We start from the raw sequence: 17,549 nt of genomic DNA on the forward strand, positions 1-17,549 counted from the left end.
GAAAGGGAGAAGCAGGCTCCCTGCTGAGCAGGGATCCCAATGTGGGGCTTGATCCCAGGACCCTGGGATCATGACCTGAGCCAAAGGCAGATACTTAACCGACTGAGCCACCCAGGTGCCCCAAAAGAGAGACATTTTATAATGATAAAAAGGTCAATATATCGGGGCGCCTGGGTGGCTCAGATGGTTAAGCATCTGCTTTCGGCTCATTTCATGATCCCGTGGTCCTGGGATCCAGTCCCGCATCGGGCTCCCTGCTCACCAGGGAGCTGCTTCTCCCTCTGCCTCTGCCTCTCTCTCTCCCTGTCTCTCATGAATAAATAAATTTTAAAAATCTTTAAAAAAAAAAGGTTAATATATCATTATGAATGTATATGCACTGAACAACAGAACTCCAAAACACTTGAAGCAAAAACTAACAGACTTGAAAGGAGAAAAAGATAGTTCAACAGTAAGAGTTGGAGACTTAAATAATTAGTAGAACAAGAGTCTCAATAAGTTTAAAAAGATAAAAAATATAAAAAGTATGTTCTCCGCCCACATGGAATTAAATTATAGCTCCACAATAGAAATAGGTTTTGGGAAATCCCAAACCTTTGGAAATTAAACAACAGACTTATAAATAACACGTAAGCCAAAAATAAAGTCACAAGTGGAAATTTAAAATATTTTCAACTGAATAAAAACAAAAACACAACATACCAAAATTCATGGGAAGCAGCTAAAGCAGTGCTTAGAGGACACTGTATAGCTTTAAACACCATTATCAGAAAAGGCTTCAGATCTCAAACCAATTACCTAAGCTTCCACCTTAAGAAACTAGAAAAAGAAAAGCAAACTAAATAAAAGCAAGCGGGAAAAAAGGAAATCATATGGAGTTCAAATCAATGAAACAGAAAACAGAAAAGCAAGAGAAAAAAATGAATAAAACTGAGAGTTGGTTCTCTGCAATGATTAATGACTCAATATGGCAAAGATAGCAATTCTCCCCAAATTGGTCTCTACATTCAAAGCAATTTCTGTCAAAATATCAGGAGGCTTGCAACTAAGAAAGAGATTTACTTTCACCAATGTGTATCACAGAACTCTTCCACACTTAAATTTTTTCATAATTATGTAATAATTAAAATAATTATATAATTACAAAGAATTTTTCAGTAGGCTTTTCTACAGAAAACAACAAGCTGATCCTAAAATTTATATGAAAATGCAACCGCCCTAGAAAAGCCGAAACAATTTTGAAAAAGAAAACAAAGTTGGAGGACCAAAGTACCTGATTTCAAAATGTACTGTAAAGCTAGAAATTAATTAAGGCAACATGGTAGATACAAATCCTCTACAAATCCTCTATCATATATGTGATTTAGGAAAATGAAAATACAATGGGAGAAAATATTTGCAAATCACATATATGATAGAGGATTTGTATCTAGACTATCTTAAGAACTTTTACAACTCAGTAATAAGACAAATAACCCAATTTAAAAATGGGTTCTGATACATGCCACAACACCAAGCTAAATGAAATAACCCAGACACAAAAGAATACTATATGGTTCCACTTATATGGCGTACCTAGGATAGGCAAATTAATAGAGACAGAAAGCAGAACAGAGGTTACCAGGGGCTGAGAGGAGTGTGGAATGGGAACAATGTTTCTGTTGGGATGATTAAAAAGTTCTGGAAGTAGATTATGGTTATGGTTGAATACAGTGGTAAATATCTTACCACAATTTAAAAATTAATTTTAAAAAATGGGCAGAAGACTTGGGTAGACATTTCACCAAAGCAGACATGCAAATGACCAGTAAGTACATGAAAAGGTACTCAGCATCATTAGTCATCAGGGAAATGCAAATTAAACTACAGTGAAATACCACTACACATCCACTGTAATGACTATAATCCAAGAGAGATAATACCAAGTGATGATAACGATGTGGAGAAATGAGAAATCTCATACATTGCTGATGAGACTGTAAAATGTGTATAGCCACTTTGGAAAATTATTTTGCTATGTTTTAAAAAGTTAAATATAAGCAGGGCGCCTGGGTGGCTCAGTTGGTTAAGTGTCTGCTTTCGGCTCAGGTCCTGATCCCAGGGTCTTCGGCTCAGGTCCTGATCCCAGGGTCCTGGGATCGAGCCCCACATCGGGCTCCCTGCTCTGTGGGAAGCCTGCTTCTCCCTCTCCCTCTGCCGCTCCCCCTGCTTGTGCTCTCTCACTCTCTGTTAAATAAATAAATAAAAATCTTAAAAAAAAAAAAAAGGTTAAACATAAGCTTACTTTAAGACCCAGGAATTTCACTTCTAGTAATTTACCCAAGAGACATGAAAACATGTCCACACAGGCTTGTACACAAGTGTTCATTCATGGCAGCTTTACTCATAATAGCTAAAACCTGGAGACAATCCAGGTGTTCATCAATTAATGAACAGATGAGCAAGATGGGGTATATCCAATAGGATATTACTCAAAAACAAAAAGAAATAAGCTACAGGCATACCTTGTTTTATTGCACTTCCCAGATACTACATTTTTTTTTTTTTTTTTTTTACAAATTGAAGGTCTGGGGGCGCCTGGGTGGCTCAGTCATTAAGCGTCTGCCTTCAGCTCAGGTCATGATCCCAGGGTCCTGGGATCGAGCCCTGCATCGGGCTCCCTGCTCAGCGGGAAGCTTGCTTCTCCCTCTCCCTCTCCCCCTGCTTGTGTTCCCTCTCTTGCTGTGTCTCTCTCTGTCAAATAAATAAATAAAATCTTTAAAAAAAACAAAAACAAATTGAAGGTGTGTGGCACCCTGCATTAAGCAGGTCTATCACTGCCCTTTTTCTAACAGCATTTGTTCAATTCATGTTTCCGTGTTGCATTTTGGTAATTCTCACAATATTTCAAACTTTCTCATTATTATTATATTTGTTATGGTGATCTGTGATCACCACCAAAGTGACCTCTGACGGTTACTATCATAATTGTTTTGGCACACCAAACTGTACCTGTGTAAGTGTGTGTTTGGACTGCTCCACCAAGCAGCCATTCCTCCATCTCTCTCCCTCTCCTCGGGCTCCCCTGTTCCCTGAGACACAACAATATTGAAATCAGGCCTCTAAGTGTTCAAGTGAAAAGAAGAGTCGCACATCTCTCACTTTATTTTTTATTTTCTTTTAAATTTATTTATTTTAGAGAGAGAAAGAGCATGAGTGAGAGGGGCAGAGAGAGAGGGAGAGGGAGAGAGAATCCTAAGCAGACTCTGCAATGAGTGCAGAGCCCAAAGCGGGACTGGATCCTATGAATTCTATGAAGGCTGAGAGGTGAGGAAGCCACAGAAGGAAAGTCTGAAGCTAGCAGAGACTAGTTCATGAGGTTTAAGGAAGGAAGCTGTCTCCATAATACAAAAATGCAAGGTGAAGCAATAGTGCTGATGTAGAAGCTGCAGCAAGTTATCCAGAAGGATCTAGTTAAGATAATTAATGAAGGTGGCTACACTAAGCAACAGATTTTCTATATAAATGAAACAGCCTTCTATTGGAAGAAGATGCCATCTAGGACTTTCATAGCTGGACAGAAGTCAATGCCTGGCTTCAAGACTTCAAAAAACAAACAAACAAACAAAAAGACTTCAAAGGACAGGCTGACTCTCTTGTTAGGGGCTAATACAGCTGGTCACTTGCAATTGAAGCCAATGCCCACTTACCATTATGAAAATCCTAGGGCCCTTAAAAATTATGATAAGTCTACTCTGCCTGTGCTCTCTGTCAGTGGAACAAAGCCTGGATGACAGCACATCTGTTTTATAACATGGTTTACTGAGTATTTTGAACCCACTGTTGAGATCTACTGCTCAGAAAAAAAGATTCCTTTCAAAATACTACCGCTCACTGACAGTGTACCTGGTCACTCAAGAGCTCTGATGGAGATGTACAATGAGATAAATGTTGTTTTCATGCCTGCTCACACACTATCCATTCTGCAGTCCATGGATCACAGAGTACATTCAGCTTTCACGTCTTATTATTTAAGAAATACATTTCATAAGGCTAGAGCTACCATGGATAGTGATTCCTTCTGGAAATCCCTCTGGAAAGGATTCACCATTCTACACGCTGTTAAGAAATTTGTGATTCATGGGAAGAGGTCAAAATATCAACATTAGCAGGAGTTTGGAAGAACTGGATTGTAACCCTCATGGATGACTTTGAGGGGTTCAAGACTTCAGGGGAGGAAGTAACTGCAGATGTGGCGGAGATAGCAAGAGAACTGGAATTAGAAGTGGAACCTGCAGATGGGACTGAATTGCTGCAGTCTCATGATAAAGCATGAAGAGCTGCTTCTTATGGAAGAGCAAAGAAAGTGGTTTCTTGAGGTACAGTCTACTCCTGGCGAAGATGCTGTGAAGACTGTCGAAACAACAACAAAACATTTAGAACAGTACATAAACCTAGTTGATAAAACTTTTGAAAGAAGTTCTACTGTGGGTAAAATAGTATCAACACCATCATATGTATGGAGAAACTGTTCATGAAATGAGAACCAATTAATGCAGCGAACTTTATCATTGTCTTATTTTAAGAACTTGCCATAGCCACCCCAACTTCAGCAACCACCACCCTGATCAGTCAGCAGCCATCCACATCAAGGCAAGACCCTCCAGCAGCAAAACGATTATGATTCACTGGAAGCTCAGATGATGGTTAGTATTATTTTTATTTACTTATTTATTTTAATTTTTTTTTTTTTTAAGTAGGCTCTTTGCCCAGCATGGAGCCCAACAGCAATAAAGTGGGTTGTTGTTGTTTTTTTAAGATTTTATTTACTTATTTGAGAGAAAGAGAGAGAGCATGAGTGGAGGGGAGGAGCACAGGGGCAGGGACGAGCAGACTCCCCACTGAGCAGGGAGCCCGATGCGGGGCTCAATCCAAGGACCCTGAGATCATGACCTGAACTAAAGGCAGACGCTTAACTGACTGAGCCACCAGGCGCCCCCAATAAAGTGTTTTTAAATTAAGGTATGCACATTTTCTTGACATAACTACTATACGTTTAATAGATTACAGTATAGTATAAACATAACTTTCATATGCACTGGGAAACCAAAACATTCATTTGACTTGCTGTATTGCAATATTTGCTTTATTGTGGTGATCTGGAACCACACCTGTAATATCTCTGAGGTTTGCCTGCACTGATACATGCCAGAACATGGCTGAACCTCAAAATGATTATGCTAGGTGAAAAAAATCAATCTCAAAAGACTTCATATTGTAAGACTCCATTTATATGGAATGTCCAGAAAAGGCACATCTAGGACAGAAAGCAGATTAGTTGTTGCCTGGGACCCTGGGTAGAAGCGGGGATTGACTGCACACAGATCTATACAAATTTTCGGGGTGATGGAAATGTTCTACGACTGAATTGTGTTGATGGTTACACAATTCTATAAATTTTCTAAAAATATTGAATTATATACTTACACTGGGTAGATTTTTGTGCCTTATAAATCATACCTCAATAGAGCTGTTAAAAAATAAATAAACACGCACATACAATGAATCATGGAACACTTCATCTAAAACTAATGATATAATGTATGGGGATTAACATAAGAATAAAAAAATAGGGCGCCTGGGTGGCTCAGTCGTTAAGCGTCTGCCTTCGGCTCAGGTCATGATCCCAGGGTCCTGGGATCAAGTCCCACATCGGGCTCCCTGCTCGGCAAGAAGCCTGCTTCTCCCTCTCCCATTCCCCCTGCTTGTGTTACTGCTCTTGCTATCTCTCTCTCTGTCAAATAAATAAATAAAATCTTTAAAAAAAAAAAAAAAGAATAAAAAAATAAAATAAAATAAAAGATAAAAAAAGATAATTGATCTGATAATCCAGATAGATAAATAAATAAATAAATAAATAAATAAACAAACAAATACAATCTGACACTGAAAATTTCAGGAAGCATAATTCAGATACAATCTCCATGACTTGAAACAAAGGTTTTCCTTAATCTGTCCACATACCTCTTATTTATATATTTAAAAATTACAGGTGAAGGACATTACCAGTGTTCAGTAATGAAAACCCAGGCCCTAAATGATCTTAAGCTTCTGAGTGAAACTGTGTGGTCCCTGTGATTGTTCAGTAGATAGCAGTCAATTTATGAATCTTAAAAATTTTGACAATATTGGCTTTTTATTGCACTCATTTCAGAGAAAAAAAAATAAAGCAATAAAAGGAAAGTCTGAGAAGCAATTTAAATCCTTAAACTGTTCAAGTAATAAACTGTATTATATATAATCATCATGGCCTAGAAACATTTAATCTGGAGCAGCAAAGGCTGACCTAGTAATTGACTTAATAGCTATCTTCATCGGTATGAAGGGTTTCACAGAGAAACTATTTGACTCGTTCTTCTCTCTCTCCATTGAGAGCCAAACAAAACAAAGTGATTTAATAGCCAGCAAGGTAAATTTAGATTAAACGTAAATAACACTGACAGTAACTGCTATCAAATACTGCAATACCTTTAATTAGGATATTTGCTCAGCTGTTTCCTTGGTGATCACTAGAACACACAGGCAGAAAGCTTTGGTCTGAATGCATTACCGCTGGGGAGGCGGGCCCTCGACTTGCTGACCCCGCGCGGGGGGAAGGAGCCATCTGCGGGAAGGCAGGCAGCCACCCTGACTTTCACACGCCTCACTCACCTCAATATCCCGATTGAGTTGCTTCACGATGGCAGTTATGTTTCTGATGTGCTCCTCCAAGAAAAGCCTGGCCAAGCGGTCACCGCCCCCTTTGTTCTGCATTTTCTGCAAACTGCTGACGATGTCGTCCTTAATCCGGAAGGCGTGCTCCACGAGGGCAGCCGTTGTCTTCTCGTGACAGAGGATCCTATCTTCCAGTTGTTCCACGAGGCTTACAGATGAGTAGGGTGCCATGGTCAGGGACTGGTTGTGTCGGGGCATGGTTCTAACTCGCCTGTGGGAGGGAACCACATTGCTAGGGTTGTTCGTTGGGAAAAAGTCATTTTCAAAAGGCCAGATTCAAGACTGCCCAGAGAAGGAAATGCAAATTATCTCTCCCTACAAGCTAAATGGGGTTTGAGGCAGGGTTTCTGCCACAGAGAGTTTTCTCAGAGAGCCAGGCATCTTTAAACAATCATACCCAGAGCCTCAACTGTGCTGGTAGCAGGCTCCATGACCTCCAAAAGCAAGAGGTTGGTGGAACTGGGCATGTTGAGATGTGCCCAATTCCAATCTAAGCTTATTGAGACCAAGCTTTTTGGGACGCCTGGGGGGCTCAGTTGGTTAAGCGTCTCAACTCTTAATGTCAACTCAGGTCATGATCTCAGGGTCGTGAGATGGAGCCCCGCGTTGGGCTCCCCACTCGGCGGGGAGTCTGCTTCTTTCTCTCTTTCTCTCTCTCTTTCTCTCTCTCTCCAAACCCCCCCGCCCCTCCCCGCCCCTCCCCACCCCTCCCCCTGCTCGCACATGCGCATGCTCTCTCTCACTCTAAAATAAATAAATCTTTAAAGAAAAATCTATAAAGATCAAGCTTATTCACAAAGTCTCCCGACATGCCCTCCTCCTCCATTCCCCTACAGCACTTTTTTTTAACATAACAACAAACTCATATGCCTACAAGGGTCAAGCAGGTGACAAAAATGAATGATGTACATCACATATGATACACAGGGAAGGGACTTTGGAGAGCTGGAAAGGGCATTCCTCCATTAAAGGCAGCCACAGTTTTGCTCCATCCGCAAGTGGCCAGCTGGGAATGCAGGTCTGTTTTTCCAGATTATCTTGTATTTCAAGAAAAGCGGGAAATTCAGGCTTGTATGTGAAATCACCTGATTTTTAAATGTTAACAAGTCATTTAAAAACTATTTAAGATAATGCAGGCCCAACAATGTGTTTCCATGAGCCACTTCTGGTCTATGGACCCTCCAATCTACAACTTCTGGTTTAAAAGGGTTAGTGGGACCGAGCCTCCAGAGTTGCATTTTCCTAGGGACCAAAAGTACAGCTGTACTGTAAGGCTATTATGAAGTCTCCACTTTTCACTATCACTGAGCAGATCCTACAAATTGGATGCTGGAGAGGGATGCAACTGCACTTCTCTTGCCCTTGAACAAAATCAGCCCTGGGTAACGTAACAGCCATAAGCCTTCATTTACAATAACCATCACACCCACTAGCAGCCCTCATGGGATTGGTGGAAAGGAAAAGTATACCTTAGATGCATATTTTCCATATATTATACCTTTCCTCGGTGACGAGAGAAGGAAATGCAGTGCTCCGTTGGGCCATTTTCTTTTTAATAATTCACATCTGTTGAAAAAAATAAGCATTAAATTATTTAACAGTTTATATCTGGAATTTAAATGACGTCTAAAGCTCATTATTAAGTTACTAAGTGGATCATAAATCATACTGACATACCGATCAGTTATATTATTAAATGTCTTATATTCTTTTTTTTTTTTTTTTTTTTTGAGAGAGAGACTGAGATAGAGAGAGCATGAGGGGGGGAGGGTCAGAGGGAGAAGCAGACCCCCTGCTGAGCAGGGAGCCCGATGCGGGACTCGATCCCGGGACTCCAGGATCATGACCTGAGCCAAAGGCAGTCGCTTAACCAACTGAGCCACCCAGGCGCCCTAAATGTCTTATATTCTATACATGAAATAAACAGCAAATGTTTCCAAATAAGGAGAAAAGAATCAAGCAAAATCAAAATTAATACTGCTAAGCCTTGCTAGACAGATTAATGAGGACTGATAAGCAGATTGTCTTGAAATTTCCTCCCCCCATAATTGCATTTCAAGCTTGAGAAACCTCTTTTACAGAAACAAGATAATTTTTTAAAGGCTTTATTCAATCATGTAAGGTAGGAAACTACCTTAGTAAATCTGATCTCAGCAAATTTAGCAAATTCCATAGCAAATTAAGAGCACTTATTTCTAAATTAACATAAATCAAAAAATACATGATCAATCAGATCTGATTTAGGGGAGCCTATCTATCCACAAAGAGAATGAGATTGATATTCGTTAAAACTTTATTATAAAATATCATCATTCATATTATATCTCGCCTATGAGGAACATTTGGCCATCCCAACACATTAGAAATTTGAGCAAAACTGGAGAGTTTTTAAAATACTTCGTTACTTAGGTTTCTCAATACCGCTGCTAATTGCCTTAAAACAATGAATGCCTAGTAACTGTGATCTGATTCAGTAATTAGTTCTCATTTAGATGCTGGATTCAGAGAGCATTTCTGATTGAAACCACTGTTTTGGCATCAACTCTTCCAGTGTGTTATTTTTAGAGTTTCAAAATGTGAACATTTCATTTTCCTAGACAAAGAACTTTGAATTTAAACAAATTAACATTTAAGAAAAAAAGTGATTCATGCCAAACAAGTTATGATGCCAGAGGAGTTCTTCAGTTCTTAAGATAATCATCTCTGTCATATAGACTACATGAAATTAGGCCAATGTGGAAGATGTTAAGATTTAGAATCACAGAATCTTTACCATTTTAAAGTTGTAATATATCTTAGCTGAGATATTAATCTATGGAGTAGCCCGATCCAAGAAACATTTATCTGGCATCTAAGATGCAGCTGAGTAGTAACCTAAATATATACAACAAAATCCTGACCCCTCCAGGACTTCACAGCCTACAGAGAAAGATAGGTATCTAAGTCAACCATAAGACAATGGGATAAATGGCTCTGAACAAAAACACACAGGGAAGAAAAAAGGAGAAGCCTTACTTTCTCCTGGGTAGCAGCTAGGTCAGAGAGCAACTAATGAAAAGGAGTCGGATTTCCCAAAGTAGAGGACAGACAGATTGTTCCACACCTTCTTTCCTCAACACTCCAACATCACCTCTACTTTCTTTCTTTTTTTTCTTTTTTAAAGATTTTATTTATTTATTTGACAGAGAGAGACACAGCAAGAGAGGGAACACAAGCAGGGAGAGTAGGAGAGGGAGAAGCAGGCTTCCCGCTGAGCAGGGAGCACATGCGGGGCTCGATCCCAGGACCCCGGGATCATGATTTGAGCCGAAGGCAGACACTTAATGACTGAGCCACCCAGAAGCCCTCACCTCTACTTTCTACGCTCCCAACAAACTCTGGCCCAGTCCATTCTTCCAGCCCCATACGGTGCCACTCCAGCCACCACTGTCCTTGAATACGTCATGACTCTTCTGCCTTCACACCTTTGTCCATGAGCTCTATGGGAAACACCCTTCTCCTCCCTGCCTGCCTAGAAAACTCCTATTCATCCTTTAAGGCCTCACCTGCCCTTCAACTCAATAAAATGTCTCCCTCGTTTGTATTTCTTCAGCACTTTATTCGATACAGAGACCTGGAAAGGAACAAATTACACTACCTATTACAATCAATTATTTTTAGCTGTTTAACAGACTGTCTCCCCTACTAAATTACATGCTCCTTCAGGGCACATTTCAAATCTTAATAGACATAGGGGTGTCCCACATTGGGCTCCCTGCTCGGCGGGAAGCCTGCTTCTCCCTCTCCCACTCCCCCTGCTTGTGTTCCCTCTCTCGCTGTGTCTCTCTCTGTCAAATAAATAAATAAAATCTTAAAAAAAAAATCTTAATAGACATAAAGCTGACCTAGAAGACTCCATACCTGTCTGTTAATGCGAGCATGACTTGCATGCCAGTATCGGCAATGAAAGCATTAGAGAATGTTTTAGTTATAAAGTATAGTTCTTTACTGAGATGGCATCCCAAACAGCCACTCAATATAATATTTGTAAATGAATGGGCACTTTTGGAATCCCCTTTGCTGAAGGTCATTTCATCCCTCTGGAATTTTCCTGCCTGAGCTACAGAAGCCCAGCCACATCACCTTGCTGAAAAAGGAGTCTATCCACCACTCACTGGCTGAGAGTGCTTTTCAATAACAAACCTACTACCAAGCACTATGCACTCTCTAGGACAGGAAATGTCACATGGCCGGAGTTCACAACACATACTGAGGTCTGTTCAGAATGGGTGCCCTCTTCATGAAATGTGGTGAGAATTTGTTTCTGAGCTTGCTTGGTTGGTTAGTACCATGATTCTTTGCCAGAACAATGGGATCTACATCGCAAAGAATTAAGGATTAAAAATAAATAAGGCACTGGGCTAAATAACTTCTCAAAGATCATTTCCAGATCTTTCCATTGTCAATTCTGGCTGACCTGCCTATGGTTATCAGTTCCTGCACCGTTTATAAATCTGAACTCTAGCACTACAAGTTGGCCTACAACATTATTAGGCAGATCTGAGTTGTATACTAGTCTGACTCTGCTGTGTTTTGCTGTTATAATATTAATCCCCAGTTTATGAGTTTAAAAAACTTGGGGAACTTAGGGGAAGGGACAGGTAGGTAAAGCAAGGAGGGAAGGAATGTTGAAAAAAATAAGAAAAAGTAAAAATCAGGGGCGCCTGGGTGGCTCAGTTGTTAAGCATCTGCCTTCGGCTCAGGTCATGATCCCAGGGTGCTGGGATTGAGCCCCACATTGGGCTCCCTGCTCAGTGGAGAGCCTGCTTCTCCCTCTCCCGCTCCCCCTGCTTGTGTTCCCTCTCTCGCTGTCTGTCAAATAAATAAAAATAAATCTTAAAAAAAAAAAAGAGGGCACCTGGGGGGCTCAGTTGTTAAGTGTCTGCCTTCAGCTCAGGTCATGATCCCAGGGTACTGGGGTCGAGCCCCACATCGGGCTCCCTGCTCAGCGGGAAGCCTGCCTCTCCCTCTCCCACTCCCCCTCCTTGTGTTCCCTCTCTCACTGTCTCTTTCTCTGTCAAAAAATAAATAGGGGCACCTGGGTGGCTCAGTTGGTTAAGCGACTGCCTTCAGCTCAGGTCATGATCCTGGAGTCCCGGGATCGAGTCCCGCATCGGGCTCCCTGCTTGGCAGGGAGTCTGCTTCTCCCTCTGACCCTCCCCCCTCTCATGTGCTCTCTCTCAATCTCTCTCTCTCAAATAAATAAATAAAATCTTTTAAATAAATAAATAAATAAATAAATAAATAAATAAATAAAATCTTAAAAAAAAAAAAGTAAAAATCAAAATGCCCAAAATATGCAATATATCAATAGAGTTTGGGAGTTCACAGAAGAGTAAAGGGAAATGCTATTATCTAAACCAAAATAATTAATTGTGATTATGAGGATTCTTATTATATTTTTATAAGTAAAATGACACTGGGGGCACCCGGGTGACTCATGTGGTTAAGCATCTGACTCTTGATTTTGGCTCAGGTCATTATCTCCGGGTAGTGAGATCAGAGCCCTGCTGTGGGCTCCGCACTCAGTGGGAAGTCTGCTTGGATTCTCTCTCTCCCTCTCCCTCTGCCCTTCCCCTCTCTAAAATAAATAAATCTTTTAAAAAAATAAGATGACACTGGGTAGAAATACCTACAGTATCACTTAATGTAAAATGATACATGATTTTGATAATGGCAGCTTTAACTGAAAAATTAAATGCCAATCATATAAAAATTAAGCGAGTTTTTCAGTTTACTATCAAAATACAGAACTGATGGGTTCTGCTGAGTGTCAGAATTTTAAAAAAAATAGGCAAAGCACTTATGAATAAAGTGGTTGTAATCTGGTGGTAGGGGAAAAAAGTCTATTTTCTTATAGTTAAAAATAGAGGGAAAGAATAGAGAGCAGAGAACAGCTGAAGGTGTGTCTAGAAAGACAGGTGGGAGGGAGTTGTGCTCTAACTTGGGTCTAACCCACGCTCAGGGCTCAGACTTTGTCCTGGGGCAGTGCTGGGGCAGTGCGGCGAGGGGCCAGGGCTGGGAAGGGGAAAGGCAAGCTGCAGGAGGGTCAGAAGAGGGGAGAGGTCCCGGGACCAGGAACTCAGCCCGGGAGGGCAGGGCCTGGGGAGGAGCTTCTGCCTTCCACTCTCCTCCCTCTTGCTTTTCCCACTCTTCTGCTCGGCTCTCCATTTCCTTTTCCTTTTCCTACCACTTAGGGCTCTCCCTGCATTTTCCTTTGCCCCTTCCGTTTTCTTAACTTCCCATTCCCATTGTCCATTTTCCTTCCCCCTCCTGCCTGTGCTCTCCCGGCCTCTCCCACTCCCGCTTTGTGCAAGGGCAAGCAGGCAGGCATACTTCTCTAGCGTGGAAAGCACGGGCATTGAGGTCAGAAAGACCCTTATTTGAATGCTGGCTTCCCTGCTGTGATCTTAGCAGGCTGGCCTTAGCTTGTTGAGCCGGGGACCACTTAAATAAGAGCCGCTCACTCTCACCAAGTGTTTACCCGCGTCAGACACTCCGCGGAGCACACTCACCGGCATTAGTTGAATTCATCCTCAGTCGGTCAAGGAATGCTCTTATCACCATTTACCCAGAGGAAACAGACTTAGAAATATTCAGCAACCGCCCCAACCACACATGGCCAGGAAAGAACGGAGCGGGGATTTGAACCTACAGCCTCCGCCTCTTCCTCACCAGGCATTACCCACAGCCAGGACTATGGGGAATCCACAACACCGTCTGGCCTTAGCGCAATCCACACGCTACCAGGAAGGGCTGGTTCCTTTCCTTTCCCTGGCTAATGCACATCTGATGGAAAATACCTCTCTTTTTAAAAAGTAAGACCTTAGGGGCGCCTGGGTGGCTCAGTCGGTTAAGCGGCTGCCTTCGGCTCAGGTCATGATCCCAGGGTCCTGGGATCGAGCCCCGCATCGGGCCCCCTGCTCAGCGGGGAGCCTGCTTCTCCCTCTTGCTCTGCTGCCGCTCCCCCTGCTTGTGCTCTCTCTCTCTCTCTGTCAAATAAATAAGTAAATAAAATCTTAAAAAATAGATAAATAGAGACTCTGACAATGAAATCTAAAGAATCAAGAAGGGATGAAATCAGCAGATCTGTAAGAACAATCCAAGATACCGCTGACACTCACAAGTAAAACAGGGCAAGCAGTCATCACATTTGTCATTACTGGTTCAATGTCAGTCTTGGGCTCTATACTGTGGGCTCCATGAAGAGCTGAATTTTCCACAGTTTTATTCCAAGCACCTGGCAAAGTGATGATCAATGAATGTCTGCTGGATAAATGAATCTCAAGGACAGATGACAGAAATGAAGACATTTCATAATATTGACTTTAATCAACTGAATTATATTGACTAGAGACTGTGCAACCAGAAAGGGGGATAGTATACACAGCACATCTAGTAAAAGCAGAGTTTGAAGAGGCAAAATTTATCAGTGTTTCCAACAACCTAAGAATCTGGGGCCGCAGGAAGAGTTCTGTGATGGAGAGGGATGTATTAAAAGTTCTCACGGTCCAATGACATTAGCCACTAAGATATTCCTGTTCACTCCTCTGCCCTGAGCCCACACTCACCAAGCACATCATTTAGTTTCCCATGTGGATGTGTGTAAAAGGAGAACATGTGAGAAGCAGCACAAGCCCCAGTCTGCCAGCTACTTTTCTCACTGTGATGGGAACCAGACTTGCGAGAGTCTGTCTCCTGAAATCTGTCTCTGACTGCCGTAGTGGTGCTAAACGTCTAAACCTGAAACGCGAAACTTGACGCTGAAACATGATCACAACATGGTACCTATTGTGGGGGAAAGACCAGGATGTAAGGTGCCCCCCATGATCTCCGCCTCCTGGAGTCCATATTTGTGTAATCCCCTCCCCTTGAGTGTAGTGGGACCTGTGACTTGCTTCTAACCAACAGGACACAGCGGAGACCCATCAAGTGGCACCTGTCCTCAGTTGGCAGCTGTAGTCACCTGGGATTCTGATACCAAATCACAGAGTGTAGTTCTGCTCACTGAGAAGAGATTATTTATCTTATAATCTAACATTTAAGTCTTTTAATAAATTTCTAAATGGTTGTTTTACTTTTAAAAATCTCAAAAAAATATTAAAGAAAGAATAAGAACTTTAACAAGTTTTTTCATAACACTGGCTCTGTGCTGGCCAGTGGAAACAAATTACAAAATAAATCTAATTTGCCACAAGAGATAAAATTGCAAGGTTTACCATTTCACCCCATCAGGTTGGCAAAAATCAAGTGTGGTAAGATAAAGTATTGACAGAAATATATATGGAACAACAGGAACACCAGATGGGAATGTGAATCAGTACCACTACTTTGGAAAGCAATCTTTAATATCTAGTAAAGCTGAGGATGCACAAACTCCATGGCCCAATGATTCCACTGCTCAGAAATATCCAAAAAAGACCTCTCAACCACGTTCACAAAGAGACATTTACAAGAATACTCAAGGTAGCATTGTTTCTAAGAGCAAAAAAAGTAGGTGGTGGTTGGGGGGGTGGCTTGAACACCTATCATTAGGCAAAAGGATGAATAAAGCATGACATATTCATGCAATGGAAGAACCACCAGTTGTGGAAATAAATGGATTAGCATTGCAAGTCCCAATGTGAATGAATCCCACAAACACATTAAGTAAAAAAGCAAGCCAAAGAAGGATATGGACACCTAAGGCCTTTTTATAAAGATTTAAGATATGCCAAATAATATGCCGAATCTATAACATCTAAAGATGAGCATGGAAATGGAAGACACCAAATCAGAGTCATAATTGTCTCTGAGTGAGAAACAGAGGGATCAGACATATGGATACAGAGGGTTTCAACTAAATGTATGATGTTTTACTTCTTAAACTTAATTTTTCATTCTACCATTAAAAAAGAAAGAAATTACTTTTTCCCAACCCTACTTAAACATAAACAAGGACACCTGAGTGACTCAGTTGGTTAAGCGTCTGCCTTCAGCTCAGGTCATGATGCCAGGGTCCTGGGATTGAGTCCCACATTGGGCTCCTTGCTCAGGGGGAGTCTGCTTCTGCCTGCCATTCCCTCTGCTTGTGCTCTCTCTCTCTCTGACAAACAAATAAATAAAATCTTTGAAACAAACAAACAATCACTTAAAGACCATGAGGGGGAAGGAAGTCAAAGTGTTAGTCTCTCCAGCACACACACTTAGAACTCAATCTTGCCCTAGATTTCCTGAGGACCATGAAATTAGAACACTAACTGATCTTCATCAAGTCTGTAGACCTAAAGCATTTTATCCATACTTAATATGTGATCTTATCTAAATGTTAATATTTCTATAAATGACTTGGTTAAATGTCCAACAGTAAAAGAGTAGTTAATTAAAACATGGCACAACCACTCAAGAGAATATCAATAGCTATTTAAAATAATGGTTACAAAGACTATGAAGTAACATAGAAAATACTGATATGCTAGCTATAATGCTAAGGGTTTTTTTGTTTTTTGTTTTTAAAGATTTTATTTATTTATTTGAGAGAGAGAGAATGAGAGACAGAGAGCACGAGAGGGAAGAGGGCAGAGGGAGAAGCAGACCCCCTGCTGAGCAGGGAGCCTGATGTGGGACTCGATCCCGGGACTCCAGGATCATGACCCAAGCCGAAGGCAGTCGCTTAACCGACTGAGCCACCCAGGCGCCCAATGCTAAGTTTTTTTTTAAAGAACAAGATTTGAAAAAGGATTTATAGTACTATATAAAACCATAATCAGAGCTTGAAAAGAGTTTTGTTCCTTGGCCCCACAATTTAGATGGTACAAATATTTTAACTTGAGTTTAAAGGACCTACCGGGCACCTGGGTAGCTCAGTTGGTTAAGCAACTGCCTTCGGCTCAGGTCACAATCCTGGAGTCCCGGGATTGAGTCCCGCTTCAGGCTCCCTGCTCGGCAGGGGGTCTGCTTCCCCCTCTGACCCTCCCCCTCTTGTGCTCTCTCTGTCTCTCTCAAATAAATAAGTAAAATCTTTAAAAAAAATAAAAATAAAAATAAAGGACCTACCAATTTTTAAGGTCTACCTCTGCCATACCCTCTCTTTCTCCTCCTCCTCCCCAAGGTGAGGAGCTCACCTGACCCTGGGCCCATGGAGGTGAATGGAGCGTTCAAGGACAAGACAACCACCACCCTCTGTGTGCGCAGGCCACCCTTCTCTGCCTTCTTCCCATCTCCGATCTGACCCACCACAGGGCTCTGCCTCCACGAATGGACACTTCCTTTTTTTTTTTTTTAAAGATTTTATTTATTTATTTGACAGAGAGACACAGCGAGAGAGGGAACACAAGCAGGGGGAGTGGGAGAGGGAGAAGCAGGTTTCCCGCTGAGCAGGGAGCCCGATGCGGGGCTCGATCCCAGGACTCCAGGATCATGACCCGAGCCAAAGGCAGACGCTTAACGACAGAGTCACCCAGGCGCCCCAAATAAGCCCTTCCTTGACTTGCGGCTACCTTTAACGCCATTCCCCCAACCCACCCTGTGCCAAATTGCTGGCACGGCCCTGTGATGTGAAGAGCTGGTGTCTGGGTAAATCATTTGTTTTCAGTACAAGGAGGAGGAAGAGGGCTGTGCAATCGAGGCCAGGGATGACTAATTCCAAAGCCGGAAGTATCAGATTGATAAAGACGGCCAAAGAGAGACCACTGATAACAGCAGGAGCTTTCTATAAATTAACCACAGGGCTCAGATTGAGGGAGTGCCTCTAAATTATGTGCAAAGAAAATGAAACA

General features: G+C 41.8%; 1 protein-coding gene across 13 annotated transcripts in view; it reads right to left on the bottom strand.

The window, feature by feature from the left end:
* The window catches only part of FAM81A (family with sequence similarity 81 member A), a 129,248-nt gene that overhangs the window by 52,111 nt on the left and 59,588 nt on the right, over positions 1-17,549 (bottom strand). For 10 of the 13 annotated variants that reach the window (XM_054513510.2, XM_064570401.1, XM_054513506.2 and 7 more), the window contains 2 exons: positions 8,252-8,319; positions 6,691-6,964 (listed from right to left, as the gene is read on the bottom strand). In XM_054513510.2, coding sequence (XP_054369485.1) covers positions 6,691-6,964; positions 8,252-8,298 — 321 coding nt within the window. In that variant the 5' untranslated portion in view covers positions 8,299-8,319. Of the gene's footprint in view, positions 1-6,690; positions 6,965-8,222; positions 8,320-17,549 lie in introns of all 13 variants that reach the window. The other 3 variants (XM_064570406.1, XM_064570407.1, XM_045899956.3) reach the window with 1 other exon arrangement.

The sequence above is a fragment of the Mirounga angustirostris genome, unplaced genomic scaffold (genome assembly GCF_029215605.1).
Source record: "Mirounga angustirostris isolate CCGP_5_RB_7025 unplaced genomic scaffold, mMirAng1.0.hap1 SCAF_9, whole genome shotgun sequence".
NCBI lineage: Eukaryota > Metazoa > Chordata > Mammalia > Carnivora > Phocidae > Mirounga > Mirounga angustirostris.